The sequence below is a fragment of the Jaculus jaculus genome, chromosome 3 (assembly GCF_020740685.1).
Source record: "Jaculus jaculus isolate mJacJac1 chromosome 3, mJacJac1.mat.Y.cur, whole genome shotgun sequence".
NCBI classification, from domain to species: Eukaryota; Metazoa; Chordata; class Mammalia; order Rodentia; family Dipodidae; genus Jaculus; species Jaculus jaculus.
In genome coordinates, this window is record NC_059104.1 from 66,759,721 (window position 1) to 66,772,244 (window position 12,524).

At 39.9% G+C, this 12,524-nt stretch overlaps 1 protein-coding gene across 5 annotated transcripts in view; it reads left to right on the plus strand.

The window, feature by feature from the left end:
• Lrch1 (leucine rich repeats and calponin homology domain containing 1) overlaps positions 1 to 12,524 on the plus strand; it is a 211,796-nt gene that overhangs the window by 159,369 nt on the left and 39,903 nt on the right. For all 5 annotated transcript variants that reach the window (XM_045145360.1, XM_045145362.1, XM_045145359.1 and 2 more), the window contains exons 10-13: positions 1,077 to 1,144; positions 3,090 to 3,176; positions 8,278 to 8,367; positions 8,456 to 8,492. In XM_045145360.1, coding sequence (XP_045001295.1) covers positions 1,077 to 1,144; positions 3,090 to 3,176; positions 8,278 to 8,367; positions 8,456 to 8,492 — 282 coding nt within the window. The remainder of the gene's footprint in view (positions 1 to 1,076; positions 1,145 to 3,089; positions 3,177 to 8,277; positions 8,368 to 8,455; positions 8,493 to 12,524) is intronic.

Consider the following 12,524-nt stretch of genomic DNA (forward strand, 5'->3'; position numbering starts at 1 on the left):
AAAACTACTGGATGCAGTGTGGGACATTTTTTCTGTTGATAAATACTAAGAACTTGAATTTAAGAAAGAAGCCAGTTGAACTTGAGATTTCTTTTTTTTTTTCTTTTTTAAAAATTTTTATTTATTTATTTGAGAGCGACAGACAGAGAGAAAGACAGATAGAGGGAGAGAGAGAGAATGGGCGCGCCAGGGCTTCCAGCCTCTGCAAACGAACTCCAGACGCGTGCGCCCCCTTGTGCATCTGGCTAACGTGGGACCTGGGGGACCGAGCCTCGAACCGGGGTCCTTAGGCTTCACAGGCAAGCGCTTAACCGCTAAGCCATCTCTCCAGCCCTAAACTTGAGATTTCTGATGGTAGGCAAAATAGATGTTATGGTCCTGGGCCAGGTTATTTTTTGTTTGTCTCTTTAATTTTCTAAGTTTTAACTGTGATATAATATATGTAAAATTTATCATCTTAGACTTTTTATAATTTTCTCTTAATATGTATCTCAGTCTGGCCTTGAAGCCTTGATTCTCCTACCTCACTTAGCCTTCCAAATGCTGAAAGGATAAGTGTTGTCTCCCTGTAAACTACCACAGTGGCTTATCTTAGTTATTTTTAAAGTGCACAGTACAGTTGGTTAAGTACATTCATATGGTTATGCTATTCTGCTATCTCTAGAATTCTTATCTTGCAAAACTGAGACTGAACCCATTACACAACCCCTCTGCATTCCTCTCGCCCCCTGTGACAGCCACCACACTACTCTGTTTTAATGAATCTGATTACTCTAGGTACCCTGCATGAGTAGAATCATGCATTACTAATCTTTTTGTGACTGGCATATTTTGCATAGCATAATCTCCTCAAGGTCATCCATATGTGTAGTGTGAAGATTTTCTCCTTTTTAAGGATAATATTCCAATATATGTCAATAAAATGCTTTGCTTATTCCTTCACCCATCAGTGGACACATGCCCTCTTTCAGCCATTTTTCAGCCTGAATTCCACTGCCATTGGTGGGTTGAGGCCAGTTTTGACTCCTCATTGAAAAGCCAGTGGTTCTCAGGAAACCCACATGTTCTGTCCACAGGACAGGGCAGGAGACTGTGAAGAGCTGTTACGGATAGAAGAGGACGCTCACTGGCAGATGGGAGGAATGTGAGTTCTGGGGGCCTGGCTAACCATCATCTCTTTCAAGGCAGTCCTGCACTGATAAAATTTTGACCCACTTCTCTTTGGGAAAACTGATCTTTCCCAATGATACTGACAAGGAATTGCCCATTTTACTTTGAACTGGATCATAAGAACTACCTGTTTCCACCAAACTGGATCAAAATGTTTAATGACATGTTTCTTAAACTCCACAGTTGGTTGTTCTGCAAGTAGAACTGGGAATGAAAATCAGTTTCCCACATTGAACCTCTTACTACACAAGGGTAATAGGACCATAGAATGTGCCTTGAACTTGGTTTTATGCTGCCATTATGAAATAGCATGTATTCTGAGGAATCTATCTATAATACACATTTATTCAGCTCATAGTTCTGTGGGGAGAAGTCCCAGATCAAGAGGTTATGTATAATGAGGACCTTCTTATTACACTGTAACATGGAAGAAGGTATTACACAGCAAAAGAGAGTGAGAGAATGAGAGATGTCAAAACTCCCTTTGAAAAGTAACCATCTCCTGCAGGGACATTGATCCCCCACATAATTCCCTAACCTCCTCATTAAAGTCCCACCTCTCAACACTTGCATTCAGCATTATGCTTCCAACAGGTGTACTTTGAGGGACATATTCAAATCATAGCATAGTGCTGAATTGTACTGTTTTGCCAGGCTTGAGTTTTTCTGACTTAAGGCTGTCAGAAGAAATGTAATTCTGAGAATTAGCTAGAATGCCTAGACTTTGGATTCTGTTATCTTTACATTTACTTGAAGAAGTCAATAGCTGGACCTAGAAGAATCTATGCTACTGTTCCATTTCAGCCAGGTCTTTAAAAAAGCATACCCTTAATGTCTCAGTCCTACCTAATAGTGTTATAGCTAACATTTATTAAATACTTCAAAGGCTAAAACTCATTTCATCTTTATAATAATCTTTAAGCTGTGTTGTCCCTATGTTGCAGATAATAAAACTTAAGTATGAAGAGATGATGGTTTTGTTTCCAGGGTAACAGAGGATCAGTCTTTGACCCTGAGGGATCTTGTACCAAATGAGTATCTCTTCAATTCTACTGTCTATATAGATTTACTTGGCAAGAACTGCAGGGGGAGAGATGAGTGACTTACCAAAGGATAAACTATTCAGGGTGTTGACTTGAAATTTGTAGTGTAAAGTAGATGTAGATGTGTAGTTCCCAGGATTTTGCTTTCTGTAATCTGGGATGTATGCCTAGACTTCGCATTGTCCATGTGGGCATTGGTTAAATTGTTCAAACTGTTCTCTCCTTGTGGAAGTTCATGGCTTAGATTTTGTGGCAGGAATAGCTAACCATTATCAAGTCTCCCATAGCTTAAAAAGGCTAGAAAGTCCCTCTCCAATCATTCTGCTTATTACTGTTACTAGTACTCATTGGATATACTTCTTAGAGTCATAGAATCACAGGGAAAAAAAAGATATACACATCTGTTTCCCACCCTTCAACTTGAAGTTAGAATAATTTGGGATTATCAAGTCTAACACATTTCTTCAACTCCACAGTTGGGTGTTCTGCAAGTAGAACTAGGAATGAGAGCCAGTTTCCCACACCGACCCCTAGCACACAAGAGTAATAAACCTCAGCTGTGTTGGTGGAACTGGAGTGAAGGCCTGGAAGTGGCACAGGCTCACCCAGGGAGCCCCCAGGAAATCCCACAAGAGCTCTGAAAAGCACATAGAGGCCCACCAAGCTCTTCCATTGTCTGACTGAGCATGGGAGCAGTGTAAGGCCTAAGACATCAAGCTGAGCTGAGCGTTTCCCACCCAGGGACATCTCCCACCACTGCAGTACCACCTCTGAGGGGACTGGCACATCTTCTTTGTACTATTGAACCATTAAGATTCTACAAGACAGTCTTGTTTTAGTGATCGTTCTCACTCTCTGCTTGGTTTTATGTTACAGAATAAATTCATCCAAAGATCAGGACGTGGATGTAATGATGATTGAGCAGCTGAGAGAAGCAGTAGATTTGCTGCAAGATCCCAATGGGTATGCTTGTCTCTCCTTAGCCCAGGTTTCATGTCAGTGACACCCTCTAGTTTACTAAGTGCATTACTTTAGTTTCTAAAATGTTTATATACAGGATTTGATCTCAGTCTGTCCACTGACAAAGTCATTTTCATTGCCGGACTCCTGACATCTTGAGGTAGACATCGGGTTTTCCTTTTCTAACCTTTATTGAAATCCACTCGCCTCTTATGAAATTCACATGGGATTTTTGGAACAATTTGTAGAAAACAGAATCATCATAAAAGTTCAAATTAATTTATAGATAGGAAAATTTTACTAAAGTTTATATCAATATATAAATAAATTATATAAATACTGCATATTTCTTGTTACAAGAAATACATGGTAATTAGTATATTTCTCTAGACTTAGGTTGTAGGTTACTTTTCAAATTTGAAGTGGACATTTTCAGTTCTAAGTACTTTATATAGTGGGTGTATTTTTTGGTTCCTACAGTAATGGAATTCTTTTACTGACCTTTTAGTAAAACAGTATCACATGTAAGGTGACAACTACTAGAAGAATAGACTCAAAGTTCATTGTTGATAAATTTTAAATTTCGGGAATTCTAATGACTTAAATGTGGAGATGGTGAGATCTTATAAGATGGTGAGCGTGGCAGTCACATATACCACCCATAGCTGGGTTCTAAGAATCTGTGAACACGCTGCTTAGTGAATAATGGTCAAGCTCCAACAATGTCATCTGGACCAGAAAGAACAGTGACAGATCTGGCTGAACATGGCTTGAAATCTTTAGCAATTGATTTGAAAAGCATTTCAGTGACGTTAGTTGACGGATTAGAACATAGGAAGAGCCAGTATGTAGCTTGGAGAGTAGCCTAGATAACAGTCTTGCCTTCCATGTACTTGTGGTGTTTATAGCTAAAGGAGCAAGAGATTGCTTGGAGCAGTTATTTGTAAGTTTAATTTGTTTCAATACTTGCGTTGTGTATGGGGAGAGGGCAGCAATCACAGAGTTGCAGGACAGGTGGTAGAGCAGACTCTGAATCAGCAGGAAGGTGGTTTTGATCCCAGCTCCAACGTTGGCTAACTCAGTTACAGTATACAGCTTTTCTGCATCCCAGTTCCCCATCTTTAAGATAGGGTTTCAAGGTAGAATATACCTACCTCTCTTTTATTGTTGTACAGATTTGAAACAATATCTAGATAGCCAGTGTGTAACTTACGTGGTAAAACATTCCAGAAACTTAGTAGCATGTAGCCAAAGTCTTAAAAAAAAAAAAAATTCTTTTCAAATAAGTTATAAGAATTTATTCTAAGGGACAGAAAGACAGGAATAAAACTTTTGGGGTAAGATAAAGGATGAGAATTTTAGCAGTATATATTTTGAAAGTAGGAAATTAACTATATGAATGTACTTTAAGTATATTATGGTCACCAATAAGATGGCCAGTAGAATAGTTTATGATTCTCATAATACCAAAATGCTTCTTACATAATGATAACTTTTAAATACATGTGTGTCTGTTTGTGTGTGTGAGGGTACATTTATGTGCAGGTGTGTGTGTATTTATGGAAATCTGTGTGGAGGTCAGAGGACAGTCTTGGGTATAATTCCTCAGGAATGTCATTCCCCCTTTTTTGAGACAGTTTCTTGTTGGCTTCTATCAATTACCTAGACTGGCTGACCAACTGGGGTTCACCTATCTCTGCCTTTCAGTGCTAGAGTTACAGCTCCATGTGCCTCACAGTTTTACATGGGCTCTTTGGATTGAATTAAGATCCTCATGCTTGTGAGAAAAATACTATACCAACTGAGTTACCTCTCTAGAGCCTATAATGGCATTAAAAAAAAAAAGTATCTAAAATGAATAACTTGAATCCAATTATAATATTAGGCTCCAATTGTATAAAAACTTAGAAAAAGTAAAAACTACAAGGAAATATGTTAAATATATGTTTTTCTGTTATTGTTCACACACATTGTAAATTCTCAGTGGTCAGCCTGAGACTTCTCAGTGGTGGCCTGACCATGAGTGGTGAGAAGGTGGAGGGAATAGTCCTAGGCTGCCTGCATCTCATTACCTGATAATAGGGCTCTGAAAGGGCAGCCAGTGTGAGAGAGAGGTCAGCTTCAGTTGAGTACATACTGAATAGGATTCCAGATAGCAAAACCATTGAGCTGCCACATGGCATTCTAGGGCAGAGAGCCATAGAATTTGAAAGTCGTGTTCAGAAGGTATGGCTATAAGGGATGCTGTATAAAAGAATAAGGTACAGAGAATGGAAGACCAGATGCCATAGAAGGAGGACTCCAACATTCTCTGGTTTTAATAATTCTATCTTTTTTTTTAATTTTATTTATTTATTTATTTGAGAGCGACAGACACAGAGAAAAAGACAGATAGAGGGAGAGAGAGAATGGGTGCGCCAGGGCCTCCAGCCACTGCAAACGAACTCCAGACGCGTGCGCCCCCTTGTGCATCTGGCTAACGTGGGACCTGGGGAACCGAGCCTCGAACCGGGGTCCTTAGGCTTCACAGGCAAGCGCTTTAACTGCTAAGCCATCTCTCCAGCCCTTAATAATTCTATCTTGTAAGTTTTGTTTCATTGTGCCAATAAACTTTTCTTACAAAGACTGACTGATTATGTGAGCCCCAAGGCAAAAAAGTAAAAATATAAATAAAAGCACTTGTAGAAATGGTAGTGCCCTGGTGTGAGGCTGTGATCCCCTCAGGACACAGATGAGTTGGAGAAAATGTTCTGTTTCTCCTCTGTGAGCAGGTGGGTTGAGTTGAGCTCTCAACTCTTCCTAGCTCTGGGGCATATGAGGCCAGAAATTCCTCAGTATTCTGACAGTACCACATCATGGACATGAGCTGCATGGCCTAAAGAACATTCCTAACCATTCATGAAGCATATTTGATTGGCATCTTTACCAACTGCTATTTTAAAATTAATTCATTGGAAAACTACATAGATTTTTTTCCCCCTAAAATAATTCACTGTTTTGGCCACTTATATATTAGTTTTGTGTGTGTGTGTGTGTGTGTGTGTGTGTGTGTGTGTGTGTGTGAAAGAGAGAGAGAGAGAGAGAGAGAGAGGGAGAGAATTGGTACATTAGGGCCACCAGCCACTGCAGTCGACCTCCAGACACGTGTGCCACCTTGTGCACATATGTGACTTTACCCATACTTCACCTTGTGCATCTGGCTTATGTGGGATCTGGGGATCAAACATGGGTCCTTAGGCTTTGCAGGCCAGTGCCTTAGCCGCTAAACTCTCTCTCTAGCCTGGTATTTGCTCTTTATTTTACAGTAAGTACTATAATAAATAAGAGAAGTCTGATTTTTTGATATGTGTGTGAACCAGGTAATTCTTTTTTTTTTCTTTCATGTCTATATCAGAGCTAGGTATGGTGGCACAGGCCTTTAGTCCTAGCACTCAGGAGGCTGAGATAGGAGGATCATTCAAGGTCACCTAGAGCTACAGAGTATGCTCCTGGTTAAACTGACCTAGAGTGAGACCCTGCCTTGAAAACGTTGAATAAAATAAAAATAGAGTCTATATCAGAAAGATCTTCCTGTTAGGACTAAATGGTGTGTGTGTGTGTGTGTGTGTGTGTGTGTGTGTGTGTGTGTGTACGCACGCATGCACATGTATAATACTCTTAGCAACTTTTTTAAAATTTATTTTTATTAATTTATTTATTTGAGAGAGATAGAGAGAAAGAGGGAGGGAGAGAGAGAGAAAATGGGCGCGCCAGGGCCTCCAGCCACTGCAAACGAACTCCAGATGCGTGTGCCCCCCTTGTACATTTGGCTAACGTGGGTCGTGTGGAATTGAGCCTTGAACTGGGGTCCTTAGGCTTCACAGGCAAGCGCTTAACCACTAAGCCATCTCTCCAGCCCATAGTTAGCAACTTTTATTTGCTTCTATAAATATATGAAGTCCTGGATAAAATTCAGTATATTACTTATAAAGTTTATGACTTCTCAAAATTGTGTCATATTGATCATGAGTTGGATTTCAATAAGAGTAACCAGTATAACATTTTTTTATTATTTATTTACTTGATTTATTTATATCCCCGCCCCCCCCCCCCCGCACCAGCTTAACAAAGAACAAAGGAACATAGGTGTATGTATGCACATTTGCTTGCCCGCACGCACGCCGCCACCATGCGTGCGCACACAGCAACAGCATTCCTCCTACCTCTGCCTCCGGAGGTTAAAAGTGTGAACCTCCACGTCTGGAACTTCCTTTACTTTTTTTTTTTTAATTTTATTAGCATTTTCCATGATTATAAAAAAATCCCATGGTAATTCCCACCACACACTTTCCCCTTAACATTTTAAATATTTTATTTTTATTTATTTATAAGAGAGAGTGAATGGGCACACCAGAGCCTCTAGCCACTGCAAATGAATTCCAGATACATGTGCCACCATGTACATCTGGTTGGGGAATCGAATTTGGGTCTTTAGGCTTTGCAGGCAAGTGCCTTAACCACTAAGCCATCTCTCCAGCCCCAGTATAACATGATGTAGGAAAGCACCATGCTTTATTGATTACTTTCTGTTGCTGGGGAAAAATACCTGACCAGAAGCAGCTTAGGGAAGAAAAGGAGTTTAATTTGCTTTTGAGGGGACGTCATCATGATGGGGAACACATGACAAGAACAGGAAGTCAGAGTCATACTGTCACTTCTGCAGGAAGGAGGGAGGGAGGGAGAGAGGAGAAAGGGGGGGGAGGGAGAGAAGAAAGGAGGGAGAGAAAGGAGAGGGGAGGAGAGAGAAAGGCTGGGCTTTAACACCATAAAGGCCGCTCCAGGTAACACACTTCCTCTAGCAAGGCTCCTGCAGGTTCCACAACCTTCCAGAACAACGCCATAAACTGGGGACTGAGTATTCAAATATATGAGTCTGGGAGATTTACATTCAAGCCACCACATAAGTATTTGAAAATTTTTGTCATAAACCTTCCATCACTTTACCCTAAAGACAAGCATCTCTTTCCAATCTATAAACATTTAAGCTGAATAATACCTGAAGAATTTATAAAAGACAAAAGTTTTAATAAATTTACTAATACCTTCCTCCTTGCTCCCTCCTTAGCCTAAATACAGACATTACCAAGAGAAGTATTTTGAATCTGTATCCTATGGGATCATCCGACGCCTTAGAATTACCAGATGCTGCAGTAAAGTAGGTTTGACTTTTTATAATTAAGTATATTTTCTCTTTAAATATTGGCACATTTATGCTTTTTTACTTTCTTTATGCCTTCCTACAGTGGTCAAATGCAGCTGGAGCCATCTCCGGAGTGTGAGGTAAGGCCAGAGCTTGGGACAGTGTTCTGCCCTGGGATGCTTGCCAGATGCCTGTACAGATTTGTTAGGGGGTCATTTATGAGGGAGGCCAATTGCCATGTTTGTTCAAGACCCATTTGTCAACATTTTTCTGTTTTTACTCTCCAGTTCTGCTTGTCTATTATCCCTTACCTTACATGAAAGATGAGTGCTGGCTGCTTCTCTTAGACCTAAGGTGTTTTTGTTTGTTTGTTTGTTTGTTTGTTATGTCAAGTTAGTCTTACTGAGTCAGACAATAGTCACTAAGATGCAGAGAGAACCTACTCCATGTCAGAAATGTAGAGAGGTCCACTCAGTGCTGAGAAAGATGCCACGCCACATGAAAAATAAAACTAAGAAAGATATTAAGGGCAGGAACTAATGAATTTGGGGTGTCTAGAAGGATTAACAGTACTATAAAGGGAATCTGGTAGAGATACTTGAGGATAGAATATGTTAAGTTAGGTGGATGAAATTTGGGTGGGAAACAGTTTTAACCTAAAACTAAAAATCAGCTTTTTTGGTTCCAAGAATAATAAGTCATTGAGAAGCAGGCTTGAGCCTGTCATTTGGGATGTAGTCTTTCTGATCTGTGGAGATATCAAATTGCATTCAAACCAGCATATGCCCCCTAAGCTGTCTGCACATGTACTCTAAGAAGTAAAGCAGTTTCACACTCTTAACTAAGTCTGTGTCAAAGACACAAGGAAAAATAATCATAAAAAGAAGAGCCATGCTCTTAAAGAGTATGGTCAAGTTGTGAAGTCTGGGCATTATGTTGGGTAACAGCCCATCTCAAAGACTTTCCAACTCTAGGTATCTAAAATTAAACTCAAGTATAGCACTCTTATAAGCAGTCCTTAATTAATTTTCTCAAGCTGTCTATTTGAGATTGACTTTGGTTCTCTTCAGACTCACGTTAAAAAATAGGTTTTTTGTTTGTTTTTTATAATTTTATTAACTTGATTTAAAATTTCTTTCTTTATTTATTTGAGAGAAAGAGATAGGCAGCTGGAGAATGGGTGCACCAGGGCCTCCAGCCACTGAAATGAAATGCAGACGCATGTACCACCTTTTGTATCTGGGCAGTAGGGAATTGAATCTAGGTCCTTAGGCTTTACAAGCAAATGCCTTAACTGCTAAGCCATTTCTCCATCCCTTGCTTGTATTTTTTTTTTTTTTTTTTTAGTGAAAGTGAGAGGGAGAGACAGAATTGGCACACCAGGGCCTCCATCCACTGCAGTTGAACTCCACACATGTGTACCATCTTATGCATATGTGCAACTTTGTGTGCTTGAGTCACCTTGTGTGTTTGGCTTACATGGAATATGGAGAGTCAAACATGGATCCTTAGGCTTCTGAGGCAAGCACCTTAACTGCTAAGCCATCTCTCCAGCTGCAAAATAAATAAATAAATAAAAAACTTTTTATTTGTAAACATTTCCAACTTTAACAAAAGATTATAAAAATAAATTACAAAGTTTTTTTTTTAGTTGTAAAAAATTAGTCTTACACTTAGATTTACCAGTTATGGGTTAAGAATCCCTAGTCTGAAAATCCAAAATTGAAAATGCTGCAAAGTCTGAGACTTTCTCAGTGCTAACATGACACCTGCTGGCCCAGGTTCATATCTACAGCATCCAAGTAAAGCTGCATGCAGAGTGTCTGATGCTGCAATGCAAAGCAAAGCCAGAAGGATCCAGAGCTCACAGAACAGCTAGGATATATTCATTTGCAGTCTGGCAGTATGTTTGCAATGGCAAGAAACTCTTTCAAAAAACATGAAGCATAGACACTGTGAAGTTGTTCTCTGACCTATACATGTACATATACACACACAGTGCTTTTTTAAAGTATGTATTCCTCTGTTCCCAAGAAAAATTCCTTTTGGATCCTTGTATTTTCTACTTGAGATAATGTTGATTCTGTCCTTCCCCATGGTTATTGGGTTGTTTCTCTATAAGACTTATTATCATCTACCCAAAACTCCTTTTTATTTCTTTAAGCAAATGTGTATCTAAGCTTTCTCTGAACAGAGCATGATATTAGGACATAACCTCTGATATTTAAAATCACACATTCAGCCAGGTGTGATGGTACATGCCTTTAATCCCAACACTCAGGATACAGAGGTAGGAGAATCTCTATGATTTTGAGGCAATCCTGAGGCTACATAGTGAATTCTAGCTCACCCTGGGCTAGAGCAAGACTCTACCTCAAAAAAAAAAAGAAAAAGAAAAGAAAAAATTGACTGGTTCTCCTGAGACTGTCCCATGTCTGAGCAATCATCAAGGACACAAATTGTATAAGGAGCCCATCTAGTATGGCAGATTGTCATTGCTTTAGGTCATAGACAGGACTAAAACACTGAATAGGTTGTCAATAAGTTTTTATTTAAAAAAAGAGAAATCATGTATTCCTGATTTTTTTAAGGAGCCCTTGCTAGGGCTTTGTATGTCACATATGCTATCAATATAGGTGGTCCTTGACTTTTAAGGTTGCTTTTTAAAAAAATAAACCTGCTCTTAAGTTAAAAATATTGTTAAATTGAAATTCATTTAGTATAACTAACCTACTTAGCCTAGCCTAATATGTATGCTCAAAGTACTTTCATTAGCTTGCTTGCAGTGCCTGTTTTATAATAAAGCATTGACTACCTCAAGTAATTAATTGAATGCTAGACTAAAAGTATTCAATAAATGGTGGTGGTGTATGTCTATAATCCCATCACTTAGCAAGCTAAGCCAGGAGGATAAGGAGCTTCAGCAGCCTTGGCCACGTTGAAAATTTGAGGCTGGCCTGATAGGGGTAATAACCCTGTTTAAAACAAATAGTGAAGAACAGAATGGTTGGATGGGTACATTTTCACAGGAGAGCAAAGTTGATAATTTGTCAGTCACTTTTCCCTAAGTCAGGACTGTATGTATTTCATCAGTTCAGTAAATGAGTGCTAACTCTAGGTGTCACTGAAAAGGTATCAGAGGACATTATAAAGGTTCTACACATAGCAGCTCATGTTCCAGATGAGCTATTAAGTACTGTGGGAGTTATCCGGCTCCATTTATATGGGAAGCTCAGGAAGGTTGGATGACAAGCTAGGTCAGTGACCATGGTAAGTGTGTGTGTTCCACTATTCCATTCCATACTGTTCATGCTATCAACAAGTAAGCACACTCAGTCTTGTGAGACTCACAAACACTAGTGAGGTCTGATTGCATTACCTCTTCCCTTACAAGCTGATCTTGGCAGAAAATGAAAGGCTTGAGCATTAAGGGTACTTCCAGGGATGTGGAAGGAATAGGGGATGAGTATGTATTATCTAGAATGGCCTGGTTCTCAGCTCTGTCTAGTCCTAATTTTCCTTCAGCAGTCCTGCACAAGGCCACAATGCCAGGTGCTCAGCATCCTGCTGGCTCCAGGCAGTAACACTTTTCTCCAGCCTGAACTTCCTGCACTGACTAGTTAAATCCTATTACTGTTATGGGTGCACATGAAAAACTAGATCCAACATAAGCTGGCCACCTTTGTGTACACATGCTGCTTAAAGTATCCTAGAACTGTCACTCTTGGAGCATTTTGTAAATGAGGATATGTGGTCATGTGTGGTGCTATATGCCTGTGGTCTCAGCATTTGGGAAGCTGGAACAGGAACATCCCAATTTCAAGGCAAGCCTGGATTACATAGTAAGACCCTGTCTCAAAACAAAACACAAAACCAAATGCAACATGTGTTTCCAAGATTGCTAGAGCACCAGGAAGGAAGACACAAAGCCCCTAGGAAAGACAGATTGCTGTGTTCTGCCTCCACTCAATGTACAGTGTCTTATTCTAGTTCAGTGAAAGTTTGGTTTTCTTCCCTGGTTGAGTGCAGGAGGTCGTATTTGGCATAAACGGTTGCTCCTTGTCTGCCCTCTTGGGGAAGTTCTGTGTCTGTGACAGGCAGGTCTCTGTGGTTCTAAAGCTTAGGAGGGTGACTGGCTTTGCTAGGAGAGGAACTTGTGAGAAGAAGGAAAT